This window comes from Labeo rohita, chromosome 24 (assembly GCF_022985175.1).
Source record: "Labeo rohita strain BAU-BD-2019 chromosome 24, IGBB_LRoh.1.0, whole genome shotgun sequence".
Lineage (NCBI taxonomy): Eukaryota > Metazoa > Chordata > Actinopteri > Cypriniformes > Cyprinidae > Labeo > Labeo rohita.
The window spans coordinates 14,484,851-14,507,674 of record NC_066892.1 but is presented as its reverse complement, the minus strand read 5'-3'; the positions used below and the strand labels follow the sequence as shown (position 1 = coordinate 14,507,674).

At 32.9% G+C, this 22,824-nt stretch overlaps 1 protein-coding gene across 2 annotated transcripts in view; it reads left to right on the top strand.

Moving 5' to 3' along the window:
- Positions 1-22,488, top strand: part of plcd1a (phospholipase C, delta 1a) — a 29,279-nt gene extending 6,791 nt beyond the window's left edge. For both annotated transcript variants that reach the window (XM_051097985.1, XM_051097984.1), the window contains exons 2-15: positions 3,094-3,252; positions 11,163-11,391; positions 12,574-12,703; positions 13,360-13,588; positions 14,033-14,234; positions 14,341-14,485; positions 14,978-15,130; positions 16,874-17,023; positions 17,509-17,668; positions 17,812-17,928; positions 18,010-18,188; positions 20,947-21,082; positions 21,155-21,304; positions 21,387-22,488. In XM_051097985.1, coding sequence (XP_050953942.1) covers positions 3,094-3,252; positions 11,163-11,391; positions 12,574-12,703; positions 13,360-13,588; positions 14,033-14,234; positions 14,341-14,485; positions 14,978-15,130; positions 16,874-17,023; positions 17,509-17,668; positions 17,812-17,928; positions 18,010-18,188; positions 20,947-21,082; positions 21,155-21,304; positions 21,387-21,478 — 2,231 coding nt within the window. In that variant the 3' untranslated portion in view covers positions 21,479-22,488. The remainder of the gene's footprint in view (positions 1-3,093; positions 3,253-11,162; positions 11,392-12,573; positions 12,704-13,359; positions 13,589-14,032; positions 14,235-14,340; positions 14,486-14,977; positions 15,131-16,873; positions 17,024-17,508; positions 17,669-17,811; positions 17,929-18,009; positions 18,189-20,946; positions 21,083-21,154; positions 21,305-21,386) is intronic.
- The last annotated feature ends 336 nt before the right edge of the window (positions 22,489-22,824 follow it).

The window sequence follows — 22,824 nt, the reverse complement described above, 5'->3', positions numbered from 1 at the left end:
ATTTTGATGGGTTGCCGTGAAGTTTCTGTGTTTATACAGTGTGATATGATGCTAGTTTTCTCAAATGAAACGGTAAAATTCACCTGAAATGACTCTCACATCAGCTCTGGAGATGAAGTTCATGTGTTCATGTCGTCATATAATGAGACGCAGAGACCGGGGGGGTTGGGGGGTGCCCCTAATATAATGGCAGGGGAAACACTGAAGGCAGTAATGGAAAACGTGACAAACCGTGAATCCGTCAGAATCCTTAAAAAAAGGTGATATGCTAGGTCATCTGCTGCATCTTTCACCAATGGCCAATCAAAATTAAGTGTGTATTCTTTTAAAAGCAACATTTACTAAAATATTTCACTATAGTATATCAATATTTGACAAATGCCCAGTTTTGTTTTGGAGGGCCCTAAACCACTTGAATTACTTTTTTTTGCCTGTTTGCTGCCTTTAAATCACTATTGACATGAATGGGAATGCTAACAGATAACTTTCTCCAGGTATTACAGATCTCTCTGGCTTTTATTCCAGCAATGGCACAGCTGAAATTCACTTTGCAAATCATACCTGGCCCTGGTTCTATAACTTCTTTGAAGATCACAGCAATGAGAAGTATTTGAACTTAGTGACTTCTACATTTGCATTTGGATTACCTCTGGAGTATGATTTGAATGAGATAAAAAAGCCTGACACTCACATTTTCCTAAATGTTAAATACCTCACCCTTTTCAAAAATGCTATAACTCCAGTGTCAGTCATCAAAATAAAACCTTACACGCAGAGTTTTCTGAGTAAACACAGGCAGCCGTCCCAGCACAGAAAATGTTTTCAGGCTCGTTTCAAAGGCCTTTTAACATTTCTCCGCCTTCTGCTCAAGAGCAGCCAGAACCTCATAAACAGCCTCTGTGGCAACAGCTCGTGAAAAAATGTCTGCAATGTTGTGGTTGTGCCCACACCCTGGGGTCAGAGAAGCTGGAGATATTCATAATTCAACTGTTGGGCCAATTAAGCCCACCACGAGAGAGTTCAACCAGGTTGTGCATTTATCATTTTGATATCAGTGCAGTGATAGCTATAGGATAACAGCTTAATCAGCTTGTTTCATCAGGATGTTGAGGGCGTTAACCACAATATTTTATAGTCAAAAGGAAGTAAAAGCATTTTATGGAAAGACAGATCTTTTATTGCAACATTGAAATGAATTGACTACAAACACCACCCATTGCACATACACATTTTTCCATATTGCAGTAAAATTGTGGCTATCTTTGTCTTGTTTTATAGATGCAATAATCCTTGCATAATGGTTTAAAAATCAATCCTGAAAATTGTAACATGGATCATATGGCTGTTTGGAAAGTGAACTCAGTATATTAGACATATATGATTTGCTGCTTAACATTTCTTATTATTATCAATGTTGAAACAGTAGTCATAATATATATATGTACTGCCAGTCAAAAGATTTTTATTTTTTTAAGACATTTCTTCTGCTCACCAAGCCTGCATATTTGATCCAAAATACAGCAAAAGCACTAATATTGTGAAAAATTTTTACTATTTAAAATAATGGTTTGTATTTAAATATATTTTAAAATGTAATTTATTCCTGTGATCAAAGCTACATTTTCAGCATCATTACTACAGTTTTCAATGTCACATGATCCTCTTTATCTGAAATAAAAAGCTTTTGTAACATTATACACTATACCATTCAAATGTTTGGAATCAGTATATATATGTATTTTTTTATATTTGATAAGAAATTTTAGAAATTAATACTTCTGTTTAGCAAGCATGCTTTAAATTGATTAAAAGTGATGATAAAGATATTTATAATGTTACAAAAGCTTTTTATTTCAGATTCAGTGCTGTTCTTGTTAACTTTCTATTCATCAAAGAAACCTGAAAGCATTCTACTCATGTGTTTTCAACATAATAATAATAATAATAATAAATTTTTTTGAGCAGCAAATCAGAATATTAAAATGATTTCTGAATGATGATGTGACTGGAGTAATGATACTAAAATTCAGCACAGGAAATAAATGAATTTTTATAATATAGTCAAATAAAAAACAGTTATTTTAAATAGTAAAAATATTTGATTTTTCATTTTTGCTGTACTTTGGATCAAATAAAATGCAGGCTTGTTGACGCCTCTTTAAAAAACATTAAAAATCTTACTGTTCAAAAACTTTTGACTGGTAGTGAAAAAATAGCTGAAAAGTACCAAATCCAAAGGCCATATCCAGAAAAGAATATGAAGTTCTACATATGGATATCTTTTTACATATGTATTTATGTGAAGCATACAATCTTTAAATCTGTATATATCTGTATATAATCTCTATGATTTTATTGCTAATCTTTATCATTATCTCTGTATCAGCATTGTGGGTTTGTGGTATCGGAAAGAAAAGATAACCACAGTATCATTGCAGTATAGAAAAAAATGCTGTGTGTATGCATGTATGTAGTCAATACGTGTCTGTATTATCTTTCAGACTATGAGTATCATTTAAAATACTCTTAATTTTTAAAAAAATTGAGAAAATCAATACAATACTGTACAAACTGAACAGAATGATATACTGTATATTTGTATCGTATACTTAAAAGCTAGATACTATTTACTGAAAGGGAACAGTTATAAGAATTTACAGACAAAACAACACAATTGGAATGGTAAACATACATTTTTTTTTAATAAAGTAAAAACTCAGTGATTTTAGACTTTATAGTGTGTAGATGTATACAGTAGCATGAAAGAGTATCAAAGAAAATCTTGGTGCATTTACACTAACCTTTACCATACTTATAGCTCACCCAGCAGGTTTTGACCTTGAGCATAGCCTTGTAAATTCTGCAAGATCACTGCTTTTGTCTGGAGAGAGGTGTGTCCACAGATCTTTTAAAATAGTTTTGACCTTTACATGACTCAGCATTGACCCTGGATATTTTTGACTTTGTTCTATATTTGGACTTCCAAAGTTCTCCTAATTTGAGATACTTTGACAGTCGGCTTTGAGCATTTTATGATCTTTGTGAAATCCATTTGCACTGATCCATGAACTTGACATTTTTATTGACCTATAGGTCTGGAGGGAGACCCGGACCTGCAGTTTTTGCTGAACGGTGGAGACTTACTAAAGGTGAAGTCCAGGTCATGGAGGAAGACCCGGTACTTTCGGCTGAATGAAGATCTCAAGACCATGTGGCAAGAGACAAGCAAAACGTTCAAGAGCAACTCCGGCTGTAAGTATCTCTGCTGTCTCTTTCTCCAGTTCGGTGTCTGTTTGAGAGAAGTGAGGAGAACAGAATTTGGTCATATCATGAAAGTAAAATTTTACTTGCGATAATAGGTCTTGGTATACTAAAGGTTGGAATACACTACATGACTTTTAAAATCTAAACAGTTTTTTAAAACACTAGGCACTCACTGACTAAGGATCATACACTACCAGACTTTGAAGTCGTTCCAATCACAACAAACTTGTGCAGAAATGTGTGCTGAAATTGGCTCAAAATATCAAACATGTTTGATATATGCTTTGACTGGATGAAAGACTGGCGTGTCTGTGACATTCAACTCAAATCTGCAGACTGGCTCTGACATTCAACAACTAGAGTCAACTTCTCCAGACTGTAAATCAGTGGAAAATAGGGGCAAAACGTATATTCCAGGCTTAAACACTGTAAATTTGTGAATGCAACTAAGTAAACTGCCAAAACAACTCATTTTGTACAGGAAATTTTGATCAGTAAACACTTGAATATTTAGGTTTGCAAAACGATACCATAAATAGACAGTATTATTCCTAAACACACTTTTTTGTGTAAAATAAAAAATTTAATGAAATGAAATTTAAATAAAAAAAATAAAAAATATTTTATATATATATTTTATATATAATACATTACCATTTAAAAGTTTTGTATCAGTAAGATTTTTATTTAAGAAGAAATTCATACTTTCTTCTTAAATAAAATTCATTACTTTCATACAGTAGTTCATTAATCAAGAATGTGTTAATTTGATGGAAATTGACAGTAAATAAAAGTAAAATCTATTTCAAATAAATGCTATTTTTTCATTTTCTGTTCATCAAAGAATCCTGAACAAAATGAATTAAAAATATTAAGCCGCACAACTGTTTTAAACATTGATAATAATAAATGTTCCCTGAGCATTAAAATCAGCATATTATAATGATTTCTGAATGATCATGTGACAGTGAAGACTAGAGAAATGATGCTGAAAATTGTTTTCTATCAGAAATATAAAGGTGACTCTGGACCACAAAACCAGTCATAAGTAGCACAGGTATATTTGTAGTAATAGCCAACAATACATTGTATGGGTCGAAATTATTGATTTTTATTGATTTATGCCAAGAATCATTAGGATTTTATGTAAAGATCATGTTCCATGAGGATATTTTGTAAATTTCCTACTGTAAATATATCAAAATTTAATTTTTGATTAGTAATATGCATTGCTAAGAACATCATTTGGACAACTTTAAAGGTGATTTTCTCAATATTTAGATTTTTTTGCACCATCAGATTCCAGATATTCAAATAGTTGTATTTCAGCCAAGTATTATCCTATCATAAAAAACATACATTAATGAAAAGCTTATTTATTTAGCTTTCAGATGATGTATAAATCTCAATTTTAAAAAATTGACCCTTATGACTGGTTTTATGGTCCACGGTCAGAAATTACAATTTAAAATATTATCAAAGAATGTTTAGTACAATAGAAAATAGTTACACTCTAAAAAATGGTGGGTGAAATATGGACAAACCCAGTTGGGTTGGGTTAAGTATTTAACCCAGCCTTCTGGGTAGTTTTATTTAGCTTAACTGTTGCTTTAAAATTACTATATTTGTTGCTTAAAATTAACACAAAAAATTAACACTTTTCTAATAATTAACAAGGTAAATAAATAATAAATAAACATTTTAAACTGCTTATTAATAAATGTTCACCTTTTGATTATTGCTAGTGCCTCTAGTAATTTTGTGTCTTAATAATATGTCTTTTAATTTACAACCTATTTTGGGTTTATTTTAAGCCAGCCATTTAGTAATTTTTAAACAACAGTTGAGTTAAATAAAACTTCCCAGAAGGTTGGGTTGAACATTTAAGTGTTTAAAGTGTAACTTTTTTAATTCCTACTATATCTCAATCATAATGTGTGTGTGTTTGTATGTGCAATTGTCATATATAATAACATTAGGTTTTAACCCAACTGGATTTTAACCCAATTCATTGGGTTAAAATAACCCACAGATGGGAAGGTGCTATACCAACCCATAGTTGGGTTCCTAGTTGGGTTATTTTTAACCCAACTTTTTTTTAGTGAGTACACTGTAATTGAATAACCTTGTTTAACTTACTTAGGATAAATTATCTCATGCTGACATCAGCAAGCCTTACATCAAATGGCTTTCCTGTAAACTCATCTTTATAGCTTGGATCTGTAAATAAATAGTTAGACCTGTCCTTCACTTTCCTCCCCTGACATTTTTAACGCCTGTAAGGCCAGAAAAGGCTTTGAGCTGGGAGGATAGGAAACATGTCTGACAAAGTGACCAGAGAGGAGGGGAATGAAATTTTGTTCTGATATTAAATCTTTTTCCCACATGTTGTCCAAAGGCCTCTACTTCCGGCCTGGTTCCTCCTGGCCAAAGGCCTCAGATCAGACCTCTTTATCTGCTATCTGCCAGACTGTAGCTGCCTCCTCTTTGTCCTGCATGTATGTGATTAAGAAAACCAGGACCAAACAGAATCAAAGGATTCTAGTGAAAACACCAGATATCAGCAGGGAGACCCTCTGGTCCTGTTCACATGATATTTTCACCCATTAGTTGGGTGTTTTGACAGGCTTTTAACTCCCATCGGCCAGGAATGATGATTAGATGGACTGCACATGAAGTTGAGGCATTTAAGACACAAATGGTGAAAAATGAAAAATGTATTAAACTCGTCAAAACATACGTTAAGCCAGGTATAATCTTTCTAAGTACTGAAATGTTACATGGTGATTACCAGTTACATTACCAGTCAAAAGGTTTTGAACAGTAATATTTTTAATGTTTTTAAAAGAATTCTTTTCTGCTCACCAACCCTGCATTCAATATTTAAAACAGTTGAGTGCATTTTTTTCAAAAGTTTGGAGGCAGTATCTATATATATATATATATATATATTTTTTTTTTTTTTTTTTTTTTTGGGGGGGGGAAATTATAGAAATTAATACTTTTATTTAGCAAGGATGCTTTATGCTGTTTTTAACATAATAATAATAAAGTTTTTAAGCAGCAAATCAGAATATTAGAATAATTTCTGACTTAAGTGATGCTAAAAATTCAGATTTTAAGTCACAGGAATAAATTACATTTTAAAATATATTAAAATAGAAAAAAAAATTATATTAAAATAGAAAATTTTTACTGTTTTTGCTGTACTTTGGATCAAATAAATGCAAGCTTGGTGAGCAGAAGAGACTTCTTTAAAAAACATTAAAAATCTTACTGTTCAAAAACTTTTGACTGGTGGTGTAAATTGATAAAAACTGGATAGTTAATGGTTTAAATGCGAGGAGACAAGGGCGTTGTGTTTTTACACACAGGAAGTGAGGTTTTTTTATTATCTTATAGTGATGGTGCCAAGTTTATCTCAGGTTAAAGGTGAAGGGGTGGGAAACCAACTGAGGAAACGTGACAGATTGTTTTTATCAAATTCTAGTGCTGATGCAGGAAAACTATCCAGAAATGGGACAATGACCACGTTCGTCTTTTAAACCCTGTTAGACAGAGACAGTTTGAATAAAACATCAACCTCAGTCCTGTGTGATGCCCTGTTTGCCACTATTATCTGTACAACAATGAACAGATTTTGCCCCGCTTAGGGTGTTTGTCATGAGTTTATTATTCCCGCCTTCAGTGGAAAACAAAGAGGGGTCACATGGTCAACGTCCCACCACTGTAACATACAACAGAGGTCACACGAGGCAAAATCAGACTAGAAAGAGCCTAGATATGTGTTTAGAGGGGCTTGCTAGCACATCACAGTTGCTATTATTATTTTAAACTAAGTATTCAGTGTTACTGCCTACAGTAGTTCTTCCCTGACAAGAATAATCTCAAATAGGGCAGCTCGGAGGATTGAACTTTTTGCTTTGTGTGTGTAGAAAACCGAGAAAGAGCTTGCACAGGATGTGGTCTAAAAACCAAACGTGTTTTGGAAATCTGTTAAAGGTGATTTTTTTTTCATCATTGCTACATTAAAGGGATAGGATAGTTCACTCAAAAATGAAAATTCTCTTATTAATGCCTCACTCCAATGTTGTGCTAAACCTGTAAGACCTTTGTCCATCTTCAGAACACAAATTAAGATATTTTTGATGAAATCAAAGAGCTTTCTGACCGTGCATAGACAGCAACACAACTGACATGTTCAAAGCTTAAAAAGGTGGTAAGGACATTGTTAAAACAGGAAACCCTTGAATTTCATCAAAAATATCGAAATTTGTGTTCCGAAGATGAATAAAGGTCTTACGGGTTTGGAACGACATGAGAGTGATTAAATAATGACAAAATTTTCATTTTTGGGTGAACTATCCCTTTAAAACTGCATCATTAAATTATTAAATTAAAAAGACTGTATCGTGCTGCTGCAATTATTAACCAAAATATCACAGTTTTCATCTTCAAATAGTATTTCAGTCACTGTGTTTTATACAATACATTAATTGTAACAATAATAATCTGACAAAATCAGAAAACAAAGGTCAGAATTTGGCCAAGCACAATGTTTCCTTTCTGTCAGCTTGTTTGAGTGGAATCTGAAGACTTGCCTTTGACACTGCTTTCTTTCACCAGTTCACATGAGATTGGGTGTTATCCAAATAGTTCTCCTACAGTCCCCATATTTGCCTTTGTGAGCATGTGGCACATCTAAAACATCAAATTATCTCCAGCTGTGCTTTTTTGGCACTTGATACACGGCTCGAAAGCAGCAGAGCTTTTATTATGCCTTAGTCGAACGCTTCCACTTTTTCCGGTCATTCGTATGTAGGAAAAAGCAACTTTGTTTTATCATACTAGATACATTTGAGTGTGTTGAAGTGTTGTTATAATGCTACTCTGTGCGTTCGTCACCTGCCTAATAAAATGCATAACATATTAAAGCGTTTAGGGTTTCCACGTTTTCTACAAAATAAAACCGGAAAAATCAAGGGTGTATGTTGTCATTGGCAGGCGATGCAAGGTCCATTAAACTAGTTAAAATTGCTTATTTTTCTGGATTTAAACATTCTTCGAAAGATTTGGGATAATGTAAGTACACAAGTCAGCAAAATATATAACACTGTCCTAGTGGTTTTTGGATACTTTAATAAAAAATCTTACATTTTGTGCCGTTAAAATTTTGTTATCATGTACTCACCCTTATGTCATTCCAAACCTGTATAAGTTTCTTTCTTATGTTGAACAAAAAAGAAGATATTTTGAAGAACCAAACAGTTGTTGGGCCCCATATTAGTATAAGAAATACTATTAAAGTCAATGAGGACCATCAATTGTTTTATTACCAGCATTCTTCAAAATAGCTTCTTTTATGTTCAACATAAGAAAGAAACTCATACAGTTTTGGAACAACATGAGGGTAAGCAAATGATGACAACATCTTAATTTTTGGTGAACTATCCCTTTAAGAAAAATAGTTTTTTACTACAATGAACTAAATAGTCTCAATAGTCAATATAGTTGAGAAGGTCAAGTTAAAGTAGGGACAGGACAAAATCACCATTATAAATGGGATACAGTGGGGCTGCCCCCAATAGTCAACAAGAAGAGGCTTGGTCGACCAAAATTTCATTAGCTGCTTAGTCACAGAAAAAAATTCCACAGTAAGTGGTGAAGTCATGCAGTCCGTGACGGACAGATCATTAACAGCTGGTCTATGTGGTAATACAGTACATTGGGCGGGACATCCAAATGCACTCCTTTCATTCATCAACCTCAAATATGGCTTTCATCTGAAAGATGTATGTTGTAACAACTTTACATGGCAGCTCAATCTAATGTTAACCGATAAAAATGTACGCCATTTAAGTGTGGAAGCTGAACAGTAGTGTGCTCCCCGCATGACGGATTAAGGCGCCGGTGCGGTCACTTGCTCTTAAAATACTCCATCATTTTTGGTCATACAGATAAAAGTTATACATCTACATTTATACTCTACGTTTATGTGTGTGCACTCACAATAACAACAAAATGTTGCGCTTTTATAAAATAATGAAAACAAACAGGATACGCTTCAAAACTCTGTGTATACTTGCCTTACAGACATGAGAAATATATCTATAAAGAGTGAAATGTCTACTTTTAAATGAACAAATTCAAATAGAAAACAAATATTCAAAGATTACGTAATCTGTATGAGATGACGAGTCAGTGTCACCGTTTAGCAATAAATTATTAAGACGTCAGTGCGGTCTCCTTGATGTTTTTCCCAGACACATTCATAATTATTATTTCTGCCGGTGCGCTGTGGCAAGCTTTTTTTGCATGCGCTTGAAGGCTTGTTAGGCTATGTGGCAATTAAAGGCTAATTATTATGATTTATATGTGACCCTGGACCACAAAACCAATCATAAGGGTCAATTTTTCGAAACTGAGCTTTATACATCATCTGAAAGCGGAATAAATAAGCTTCCCATTGATGTATGATGTTGGGATACAACAATATTTGGCCGAGATACAACTATTTGAATATATGGAATCAGAGGGTGCAAGAAAATCAAAATATTGAGAAAATCACCTTTAAAGTTGTCCAAATGAAGCTCTTACTAATGCATATTACTAATCAAAAATTAAGTTTTTATATATTTACAGTAGGAATTTTACAAAAAATCTTCATAAAACATGATCTTTACTTAATTTCTTGATGATTTTTGGCATAAAAAAAATCAATAATTTTGACCCATAGAATGTATTATTGGCTATTGCTACAAATATACCCCAGCGACTTAAGACTGGTTTTGTGGTCCAGGGTCACATATGGTTCATTAATAAACTAAAGACTAATTGTCAACTGATGTTTAAAATCGACTACTAGTCAACCAGAAAAATCTTTAGTCGAAGGCAGCCCTAGGATACAGAAATTTGATGTTTATAAAACCAGCTACTTTTCATGTTAGACTAATTTTGTAATACAAAACAGTTTTTCTAATAGATCCTTTTTGTATTTGTGGTATTTGTGGCTTTGCTGTTTTTGTCATGTGTCGTGAAGTGTATCGTATTCATGGTAATTGGCTTCTGTTGTATTTGCTCTGTTCTAGTAGGCTGAGTAAACACAACCCAACCCAACCCTGATTTGATTCTTGACAGAAAGCTGTTTATTGTGCATACCTGTTTTATTTAGAATCATGAATTCACTGCAAGAGAGATTTCCAAAAATCTCACTTGTGTCTGTTAAAGCTTTAAACTTGACCCAGCTCTGTTAACACATTTCTCCAATAAACACTGCTGATAAGAGCAGAGCCAGATAGCCACCCATGTTTGGGTGCATGCATGTGTTTTACTAAGGATTATGTCTGAACTATATGACATACTCGTCAGTTTATTCCATACAACACAATACATATGATCTGAGAGGAATAGAACTCAGTTTGTCCTATTTATTGTTGTACTTGTTTAACACTGGGGTTAAAGGGCAGAGAAGGAGACTGTAGTGTACTGTTGTAGGGTTACACCACTTAGATTTATCACCTTCTTATCACTGTCTGACGTGATGCCTGTTTCGAGTTGTATTTCATACAGCAGTGCTTTGTCAAGATTCCTTGACTGAGAAATCAAGATCTCCCATGTTAATGTTAAGGTTGAATCGTTCAAAGTTGTTGATTTGAAATTTGATTAGGAATTAAAATTTCCTGATCATTTACTCACCCCCATAACATCCAAGTTGTTTGTGTCTTTCTTTGTTCAGTTGAAAAGAAATTATGGTTTTTAAGGAAAACATTCCAAGATTTTTCTCCTTGTAGTGGACCTTAATGGGGATCAGTGGGGATTCACAAATGTTCCAGATGTTATTTGTTAAATGAAGTCAGTTAAATTGAGTAATAATTAAAAATCTCTTGACTTTTTCACAGTCAGTCTCGAGGATGTTGATTCGGTGCGGTATGGACGTCAAACTGATGGGCTGCGGAAGTACACTGACTCCTCAGTGGAGGACCGCTGCTTGTCCTTCATCTTCAAAGGTCGACGAAAGAATCTGGACTTGATCGCCTCATCCAAAGAGGAGGCAAAGAAATGGGTTAGCGGTCTGGAGAAGGTCATGACTGGCATGCACAGCCTCAACCGACAACAGAACTCCGAACAGTATCCTTGAAAATCCATTACCCGAAGGCTGCTCTCTGAACACATTTGTCAGCACTGTTGCAAATAAAGGTGAAGTTCACTTCCAGAACAAAAATTAAAAGATAATTTACTCACCCAACTTCATCCAAGATGTTCATGTCTTTCTATCTCAGACATAAAGAAATTATGTTTTTTGAGGAAAACATTTCAGGATTTCTCTCCATAAAGTGGACTTCAATGGGACCTGCAATTTTGAACTTTAAAAATGCAGTTTGAATGCAACTTCAAAGGGCTCTAAACAATCCCTGCCGAGAAAGAGAGGGTCTTATCTAGCAAAGCAATTGGTTATTTTCTAAAAAACAAAATGTACAATTTAAATACTTTTTAAGTCAAATGTGTGAACTCTGTGTATTCCAGTTCAAGACAGTTAGTGTATGTTAAAAAACTCCCATCACATTTTCTCCTCCAACTTCAAAATCGCCCTACATCACTGTTTTACTTTTGTTTGGTAAAGGGTGTTTGATCTTCTTTGCATATTCACTTTGCAAACACTGACCTGGTACTTCTGCAGCAATGTAGGATGATATTGAAGTTGGAGAAAATGAAACGGGAGTTTTTTAACCTACCCTAACTGTTTCAAACCAGAAAACACAAAATTTATACAGAGCTAGACAAGACAAGCATTTAAGGCTAAAAAGTATATACATTGTCTATTTTTTTTGTCTAGTTTCACTAGATAAGACCATTCTTCTTCAGCTTAGAGCCCTTTGAATCTGTTTTTAAACTGCATTTTGGAAGTTCAAACTCGCAGGGACCATTGAAATCGACTATATGGAGAGAAATCCTAAAATATTTTCCTCAAAAAACATAATTTCTGTACGACTAAAGAAAGAAAGACATGAATATCTTGGATTAAAAGGGGGCGAGTAAATTTTCAGTAAATTTTTGTTCTGGATGTGAACTTCTCCTTTAAAGGAGAAGATTGATTTCAAACCTATTTAGCTTACATTATATTTTAACGTTACATGTACTTAATAAGGTTAGTTTAAGGTTTGTTGCTTATAATTATCCATAATTTACTGTTATTCTTATAGTACGTACATGTAACGTGTGCCATTTAAACAAAACTTTTTATAAGTTCTAGCTAAAAAACTGCAATATATTTCTATTGTTTAAACTTCGGTCCTTACATCAGACAAAAAGCTGGATCTATAACTGCATGCGTAAGGCAGACAAGAATGCAGACAACAAAATGTCCTTGAAGGAGTTGAAGCATTTCCTACGTCAGATCAATGTTGAGGTGGACGACAGTTATGCTGAGATGCTCTTCAAGGTGAGAGGCAAATCATAAATCTATCATTTTCATTTTAACTTGTGTAAGGAGCTTAGTAATTTTTTTTGTTTAAATCACTACTGTTCAGGATTATATACTGTATGGGTCTACAAGTCATCTACACAATACCAAGTAAAACAACATGTGATAGTTCACCCAAAAATGAAAAATTCTGTCATTAATTACTCACCCTCATGTCGTTCCAAATCCGTAAGACCTTCATTCATTTTTGGAACACAAATTAAGATATATTCAATGAAATCCAAGAGCTTAGACAAGTTGCATAGACAGCAACACAACTGACACATTCAAGGCCCAGAAAGGTAGTAAGGACATAGTTAAAATAGTCCATGTGACATCAGTGGTGCATCTGTAGAAGTTAAAGAAGATGATGATGAATAAAGTTGTTATTTTTGTTTTGTTTGCGCACAAAAAGTATTCTCATAGCTTCATAAAATTAAGGTTGAACCACTAATGTCACATGGATTATCTTAATGATGTTCTTACTACCTTTCTGGGCCTTGAATGTGGTAGTACTGCTGTCTATGCAGGGTCAGAAAGCTCTCGGATGTCATCAAAAAAGTTGTTGGTGTCTTCTGTTGACGATCCTCAAGAACTTTGTTTTTTTAATTTTTTTTTGCTATTTAATATTGCAGAAATGTGACACATCAAACTCTGGCACACTGGAGGGATCAGAGATTAAACACTTCTATGATTTACTGACTTATCGTGAGGAAATTGATGTGATCTATAAGAAGTACGCTACTAGTAATGGACAGATGAGTTCCGCCGACCTGTTGAACTTCCTCCAAATTGAGCAGAGGGAACCAGTGTCTTTGGATTATGCACAGAAGCTTATCATGAAATATGAGATGGATGAGACAGGTAAGCAAACTTAAATGACCAAAAGAACACATCAGATAACCTTTACTTTTAAAGATATTAATAGTTGCAGAGTAGAATGCAATAGAATGCATTAAATTGATAAAAAAAGTAATAAAGACATATTTATTTTTAAGAAAATGCTGTTTTTTTAACTATTTATCAAAGCATCATGGTTTCCATGAAAATATTAAGTGAAACAACTGTTTTAAACATTGTTAATAAGAATTGTTACTTGAGCAGAAAATCAGCATAATAGAATGATTTCTGAAGAATCGTGTGACACTGAAGACTAAAGTAATGATGCTGAAAATTCACAGGAATAATTTACATTTTAAATTTGTGTTGTGCCTAACAGTGCCCCATAGCTGTTATAAATTCACTGTAAACCATGGCTTCTTGTGTCTTATTGCTTTAGTATAATGCAGTGTTTTCACATTTACCCAGCCAAACAGAACAAATACATGAGCAAAGATGGTTTCCTGATGTACCTGAACCATGAAGATGGCTCCATCTTTAACCCCGCCCACAAACCCATATACCAAGACATGCGCCAGCCGCTCAATCATTACTTCATTTCCTCTTCCCACAACACTTATCTTATGGAGGACCAGCTGAAGGGGCCTAGCAGCACAGAAGCCTATATCAAGTACGAACATGTCTGCTTTCACTAGAAGTCTCAACAGCAATGCATTAACACATTAAGCAGTCATCCATAAGCAGAGAATGAGAGAATGGTTGTTATTGTTATTTAGAGCGCTGATGAAGAGTTGCCGTTGTGTGGAGCTGGATTGCTGGGACGGTCCAAACGGAGAGCCGGTCATTTACCACGGTCATACGCTCACATCCAAAGTGCTTTTCAGAGATGTCATCAAGGCCATCAAAGAATATGCTTTCAAAGTGAGTGAAATGACACCAGTTGACTCTTTACAAAAGTGGTTAACTAACAACATTCACTACTTTGTGAGTTTTCTGTTTGCCAAACAAAAGGACGTTGTGAGTTGGCTCACTCTCTGATGTGCTTTTGTGTGTTGTTTCTTAAAATAAAGTTAACTTTAGCTGCATGCTGTTTTTTTATTTATTATCAGAGCATAGAGAAGTTTCACTCCGGAATCCACATTCGTCTATTTTTCAAGTAAATCCAAATACTCCACAAACGTGCAAGTATCTTGAATAAAGCCCAAACACACTTTAATTGTACAGTCTTTTATTTAAGGCTTGTCACATTATTTATTACCTATCCGAGCATAGAGAAGTTTCACTCCTGAATCAAGAGATTGATAGGCAATTTGGGCTTTCGTTCATTTATCTGTTATAATATCAAATGGATGATGTGATGACTCATAATAGCAGCTTTTTGGATTATGAAAACCTGTTTTTTTGCTACACTAGACTTCACAGTATCCAGTGATCCTGTCTTTGGAGAACCATTGCACCATAGAGCAGCAGAAGATCATGGCCCATCACTTAACCTCCATCCTGGGAAGCGCTCTGCTCACTCAACCCCTGGGGTATCAAATGCCCACCACTTTTCCAGGACCAGAGGTTAGACAGCTAAAAATAACATACATGTTTGTTTCCTGAACCACCGCACTGTAAAAAAAAAATGATTTCTTAAAGGATTAGTTCAATTCCAGAATAAAAATTTCCTGATAACTTAATTACACCCATGTCATCCAAGATATACATGCATTTCTTTCTTCAGTCGAAAAGAAATGAAGGTTTTTGAGGAAATCATTCCAGGATTTTTCTGCATAAAGTGGACTTCAATGGTGGCCAACAGGTTGAAGGTCCAAATTGCAGTTTCAATGCAGCTTCAAATGGCGCTACACAATATTTTACCCCCCGGAATGCATTTTTTTTTTTACAGGGGACCCCCTTCAAAATGTAATGGGCTACTTTCGGGCTAGCTTTAAGTAGCAGTTGGGCAAGTTTTGTAGTGAAAATCTGCCAACCCTGCTATATGGTGAAAAATCCTGTAATGTTTTCCTCAAAAACCTTCATTTATTTTCGACTGATAAAAGAAAGACATGGGGGTGATTAACTTATCAGGAAATGTTTATTCTGGATGTGAACTACACCCTTAAAAGAAAGATTAATGGATTATATTTTACAGTTTTTCTACTTTGAAGTTTCACACTTAATTCAGTATGTAATTTGTCATTTCTTTATAGCTGTTTGTAAAATTTACTAGCAATTTGTGAGTGAAAATGGTTTCTACACCAGTTTTTTTTTTTTTTAGTTCTTGTTCTTTTGTAAAAAAATGATGTGAATAACTTTGCATACGATTCTGATTCTACATATCGCCACCTGGTGGCTAACAGAGACAGCTCTGTAATCTAAACCAGCTATATGACCTATTAGAATCTCTTTTCACCACACCCAACTTTCCTCAGATGACTTCCTCGTCATCCCTGCAATCTTCCTGTTTACTTCTCTGTCCATGAATTCAAATAGCTGAAGACTAAGGAAGTGATTACCAGTAAAGCTATAATTACTTTTTTTTTTTATCATAGCCATTTATCACTTCCTGATGATTCACCAAAACACTCACCAAGCTTTTGAGCTGCAGTCTGAAAGGCAAATGACAAGATGGTTCAGACGGATTTGAAGTGCTTCTTTTAGTTGTGAGGTGGGAGGGGCTTCTGATTGAATCAAGTTTCAACCCTGAGCTTTGTCTCGTACTGAGAAGTTGTGCCAGTTTCTCTGAATGAAACTATGGCAGGATGATAATCAGAGGCAATTCTAGTATTTCAGCCTGAGGGTGGCTCACCCATGAACCTCAAACACACTAAGGAGAGAAACAATAGAAAGCATCATCTTTCAGTTCCATATATTATGTGAATTTCTAACACAAAACTTACCTATCCTGTTTTTGAAAAAAGTCTCATATGCTCATGAAGCCTGTTTTTATTTGATCACATTTGTGACTGAAAACTACTGTGACTATGAAAAAATATTTAGGAGCACCAGTGCACTTAAAAAGAATAGTGAGCAAATTTTACCAAACCATAGCCTTGTGGTTAGTACATTGATATATAGCGCAACTGCGCTTACAGTGACCCGAGTTCGAATCCCGTCTCTAGGTCCTTTGCCAATCCTGTTCCCCTCTTTCCCCCCAGTACTTTCCTGTCAGCTCTCCACTGTCCTCTCATAATAAAAGTGTGAAAAGCCCATGAATATAACTTAAAAAATGCATTCCTGTTAGGACAAGCTGAATTTTCAGCTGTATTTCAACAAAAGCTAAAATATATTATATTTGTGTCATCTACATGTTTATGTGTCTAGGAGCTGAAGGGACACTTCTTGATCAAGGGCAAGCGTTTGAACAAACTGGATGCGGCATTCAACAACAACACCACAGAGGATGTGGACAGTGTGTCAGAGGAAGATGAGGCTGCTGAACTCAAAGAGGCTGAACAGAAACCCAAGGAAAAGGTGGGTAAAAAGACCAACAACCAAACAACAGCTTTGCCTGTTTTAAAGGGCTAGTTCACCCAAATATAAAAATTCTGTCATTAATTACTCACCCTCATTTCGTTCCAAACCCGTTTATCTTCGGAACACAAATTAAGATATTTCTGATGAAATCTGAGAGCTTTCTGACCCTGCATAGACAGGTGTCACATGGACTATTTTAACAATGTCCTTGCCATTGTATTTCTTCTAAATGTCAAGTTGAAAACAAACTTTCAGCACGCTTAGGGCTGTGTAATATATTTGCATACACAAAGCTGCGGTAGATATGGTCGAGTTCAAATCGGCACACTCAGTTGTCACAGACGTTACCACAAAAACCCGATTCAAATTAGACAGACAGCAGATTTGTTCTGCTTATTTGGCAACCCTTTGTCATTTCGTGTGTGAAGACTGTTAATGTTGTGCCTGACTGTAATTCAAATCTATTTTTGATTATGTTGTAGACTGCCAAAAAGATCAAGCTGGCAAAGGAGCTGTCAGATCTGGTCATCTACTGCAAGAGTGTTCATTTCAGCACCTTCGAGCATTCAAGAGACAACCAAGCTTTTTATGAAATGGCTTCCTACAAGGAGAGCAAAGCAATGAACCTGGCAGAAAACTCAGGTAAACCAGTGTTTGCTAACTTTTGGGTTGGCGTACAAACATATGTCTATACGCCCTCAAACTAAATGAAAGGCTGCTTTGACTAAAATATAAGTGAGGTTGCCAGAAATTCTCTAATATCACATTTTTGTTATTTCTTAAAGCTACAGCATTTATTCATCATAACATGGATAAGCTGAGCCGAATCTACCCAGCTGGCTCTAGAACTGATTCGTCCAATTACAATCCAGTGCCGCTGTGGAACGCCGGTTGCCAAATAGGTACAAAGAGCCTCTGTTTATAATCTAGCCATGCTTGCATGCACCACTTTAATTAGTTTTTATCCCCCAAATTGTCTGCAGTGGCTCTAAACTTCCAGACTCCCGGTAAGGAGATGGATCTGAATCAGGCCCGCTTTCTACCTAATGGCAAGTGTGGCTACATACTGAAGCCAGAGTTTATGAGAGACCCCGCCTCCCAGTTTGACCCCAAGTGCCTCACTGTAGGCCCCTGGCTGCAGAAAAAGACGTTCCATGTCATGGTGAGAGTCTCATTAAAATAATGGTAATAAAAAAAATAGAAATGTATATATTTATAAATTCTACCTGATAAAATAAATAAAATAATTTAATAAGCAAATTCAATAAATGAAAAAATAATGAACATACCTTTTTGTTTTCATAACAAATAGCAAAAATAACAAATATTTCATAACATATTTTTTATTATTTATAAAACATAATAAATATCTTATTGTATTTTAATTTTTTTCATTAAAAATAATATATATTTGAATCTTAATATTTGAATTATTTTTATTTATTAAAACAATAAATATATCTTATATATTTTTTTAATTCAAAATGAATCACTAAAAGCTCAAATCCTGTCATTTTGAATGCTACAAGTGAATTTAGGCATCACGATATTACAATATTCATTATGAAAAATTATGCACTTTTAAGGTTTGCTTGCTACATTTAACAGTATTATTCTATTATAATGAGTACATTAAATGTCATCTTAAATGCTTCAAGTGAATTTAGGCATCACAACATTATAATATGCATTCTGAAATATAAATATTCATTTTGAGTTTTGCTAACAATTACATTTAACAGTTTTGTCCTGGCTGATATAGTAAATAAAATAAATGAATGAGTACATTAAAAGAAATCTGTTTTTTATTTTTTATTTATTGCAACATAATAAATATATCTGTTTTTTTAAATTAAAAAAATAATCACTAAAAGCTAAAATCCAGTCATTTGAATTGCTACAAGTGAATTTAGGCATTGCAACATTATAATATTCATTATGCAAAATAAATATTAATTTTAAGGTTTGCTAACAATTACATTTAACTGTTATTCTGACTGATACAATAAATAAAATAATGAGTCCATTAAAAATAAATATATATATCTTTGTTTTTTATATTTTTATTTATTATATATATAATAATAAAGCTTATTTTGTTTTAATGTTTTAATGTTTTATTTTTAAAAGCTAAAATCCAATAGTTTTCAATGCTACAAAATGAATAATACAACATTAGATTATTCATTTTACGTTTTGATAAGGATATTTAACAGTATTATTAAATTATTATGGGTCTGTATAAAATATATCTTATTTTAATTTTTATATTTAAAAATTAGTCACTAAAAGCTAAAATTCAATCAGTACATTAAAAAATATATATTTTTTGGTATTTTAATATTTTTTTATTCAGTAAAACAATCAATATATCTTTTATTATTTTATTATTTAAACTAAAAATGAATCATTAAAAGCTAAAATCCAATTGTTTTCAATGCTACAAAATGAATAATACAACACTATATTATTCATTTTGAGGTTTGATAAAGACATTTAACAGTATTGTTAAATTATTATGGGTCTGTATAAAATATATCTTATTTTAATTTTTATATTTAAAAATTAGTCACTAAAAGCTAAAATTCAATCAGTACATAAAAAAAATATATTTTTTGTATTTTAATATTTTTTTATTCAGTAAAACAATCAATATATCTTTTATTATTTTATTATTTAAACTAAAAATGAATCATTAAAAGCTAAAATCCAATCGTTTTCAATGCTACAAAATGAATAATACAACATTATATTATTCATTTTGAGGTTTGATAAAGACATTTAACAGTATTGTTAAATTATTATGGGTCTGTATAAAATATATCTTATTTTAATTTTTATATTTAAAAATTAGTCACTAAAAGCTAAAATTCAATCAGTACATAAAAAAAATATATTTTTTGTATTTTAATATTTTTTTATTCATGAAAACAATCAATATATCTTTTATTATTTAAACTAAAAATGAATCATTAAAAGCTAAAATCAAATCATTTTCAATGCTACAAAATGAATAATACATTATATTATTCATTTTGAGGTTTGATAAAGATATTTAACAGCATTGTTAAATTATTATGGGTTTGTATAAAATATATCTTATTTTTATTTTTATATTTAAAAATTAGTCACTAAAAGCTAAAATTCAATCAGTACATTAAAAATATTAAAATACAAAAATATATATTTTTTTTATTCATGAAAACAATCAATATATCTTTTATTATTTTTTTATTTAAACTAAAAATGAATCATTAAAAGCTAAAGTCCAATCGTTTTCAATGCTACAAAATGAATAATGCATTATATTATTCATTTTGAGGTTTAATAAAGACATTTAACAGTATTGTTAAATTATTATGGGTCTGTATAAAATATATCTTATTTTTATATTTAAAAATTAGTCACTAAAAGCTAAAATTCAATCAGTACATAAAAAAATATATATTTTTGTATTTTAATGTTTTTTTATTCAGTAAAACAATCAATATATCTATTATTATTTTATTTTTAAACTAAAAATGAGTCACAAAAAGCTAAAATCCAGGCATTTTCAGTGCTATAAAATGAATAATACGACATTATATTATTCATTTTAAGGTTTGTAAAAGACATTTAACAGTATTATTAAATTATTATGGGTCTGTATAAAATATATATATATATTTTTTATATTTAAAAATTAACTAAAAGCTAAAATTAAATCAGTACATTAAAAAAATATATTTTTGTATTTTATTTTTTTTTTATTCATGAAAACAATCAATATATCTTTTATTTTATTTTTTAAACTAAAAATGTTTTTACATTTAACAGTATTATTAAATTACTATGTCACTGATACATCATCCCTAAACCAAATGCAAACCTATCTACACCAATCAAAACACAGCGACTAATTAGTGTACATGTCTGTTTAGATCATCTCAGCCCAGCAACTGCCTAAGATCAACAAAGACAAGCAGAGCTCCATAGTGGATCCTCAGGTCCGAGTGGAGATCTACGGTGTCCCCGCAGACAACGCCAGCAAACAGACACATCACATTGACAACAATGGCAAGTGTCAACAGTGCATTTACACTTACGCTTTTTATCAAAGTGCAGGTCACTAAAGTATTCTTAGTACAGGTTTCAATCCTATGTGGAACGCAAGATTCCAGTTCACCGTTCACGTGCCAGAACTGGCTTTGGTGCGCTTTGTAGTGGAGGACTACGACGCTGCTTCCCATAACGACCTTGTTGGCCTCTACACTCTGCCCTTCACCAGCATGCAGAATGGTGAGCTGGTGAAAATAAGTGAGAAATGACATTCTGTTGTGTGTTTATTATAAATTTACTCACTCCTATTTTCTGTCTTTAGGATACCGTCATGTGCCTCTGCTCACAAAAAGAGGAAGCCTCATTCCTTCAGCAGGACTGTTTGTACACATCATGGTTCTTGATGCCAAATAAACTCCAACATTCCCCTCAATCATCGCAATGTGGATCAATGAGCAGGACAATCAACTAAACTGTTCTCTGCAAACACTTTTAGGATAAGATTTGGACTTTCCAAAGAGCTCTCCATACCATTTAAGCACCAAGGCCTACCTTAAAGGGATAGTTTATAGTTTATAGTTTATTATTTTGTCATGGATTAATCACACTCATGTCGTTCCAAACCCGTAAGACCTTCACTTATCTTCGGAAGGCAAATGAAGATATTTTAGATGAATTCCAAAAGCTTTCTGACCCTGCATAGACAGTGACACAACCGACACATTCAAGGCCCAGAAAGATATTAAGGACTTTTTTAAAATAGTCCATGTGACATCAGTGGTTTAATAACTTTAACAGACAAAACCGTCAGTCTTTGACGTGCGGTTATAAGATAAAGTTGTTATTTTTGTTTACTTTGCACCTTAAGCATTGCATTGCAGTCTATTCAGGGTCATAATAAAGCTCTTGAATTTCATAAAAAAAAAATCTTAATTTGGGTTGCGAAGATGAACGAAGGTCTTACGGCATCAGGGTAAGTAATTAATGACAGAATTTTCATTTTTGGGCAAACTATCATCTTAAAATTGTTAAAAATGTGGTTTAGCTTTGAAAAACAGGTGTAGTTAAAAAAAAGATCTAAATATATATATATATAATTAAGAAATAATATAAAATCAAATTGTCCTTAAAATTCTACAGAATCCACAGGAGGCAAATTTTAAAAAATAAATTAATAAAAAAGATATTTTATATCAAGTAAAATGAAATTTTAATATTTTAAGTAAAATGTTTATATTTTACCATATTGAAATCCATTTTGAAAATTCCATCATTCCTATCTAAATCAGTTTTTGGTGCATTTTTTTACCAAAAATGAACTCAAACCAATTTTATCATCAAAGATTTGTGATTGGAGAATGTTTTACTTAACACTGTTTTCTATTTTAATATCAAAAAAAAAAAAAAAAAAGTATATTTAAAAATAGACTACACTGATCCCTTTTTACATTAACGGAGTATTTTGTATATAAGTTGTGATTGTCAGTGAAATCATTTTTGCTCAAACATTCCCGTTAATTAAATCTTGGTTAAAGAGGAGATTAATCTTAACAATACCATCCCTTTGCTTAACGTTGTGTGAGATCATATTTGTCAGTCCTCATTTTTACAGTGACTTACATTGACTTATGCTCAGTTGTTTTTTTTTTACAGTATATGAACTCAGGATACAAATGATGGACAATGAACCGTTTACCCCATATTATCATCGATACTGCACATGCTATCCATTATTTTCTGATAAACATGTTCAGCTATCA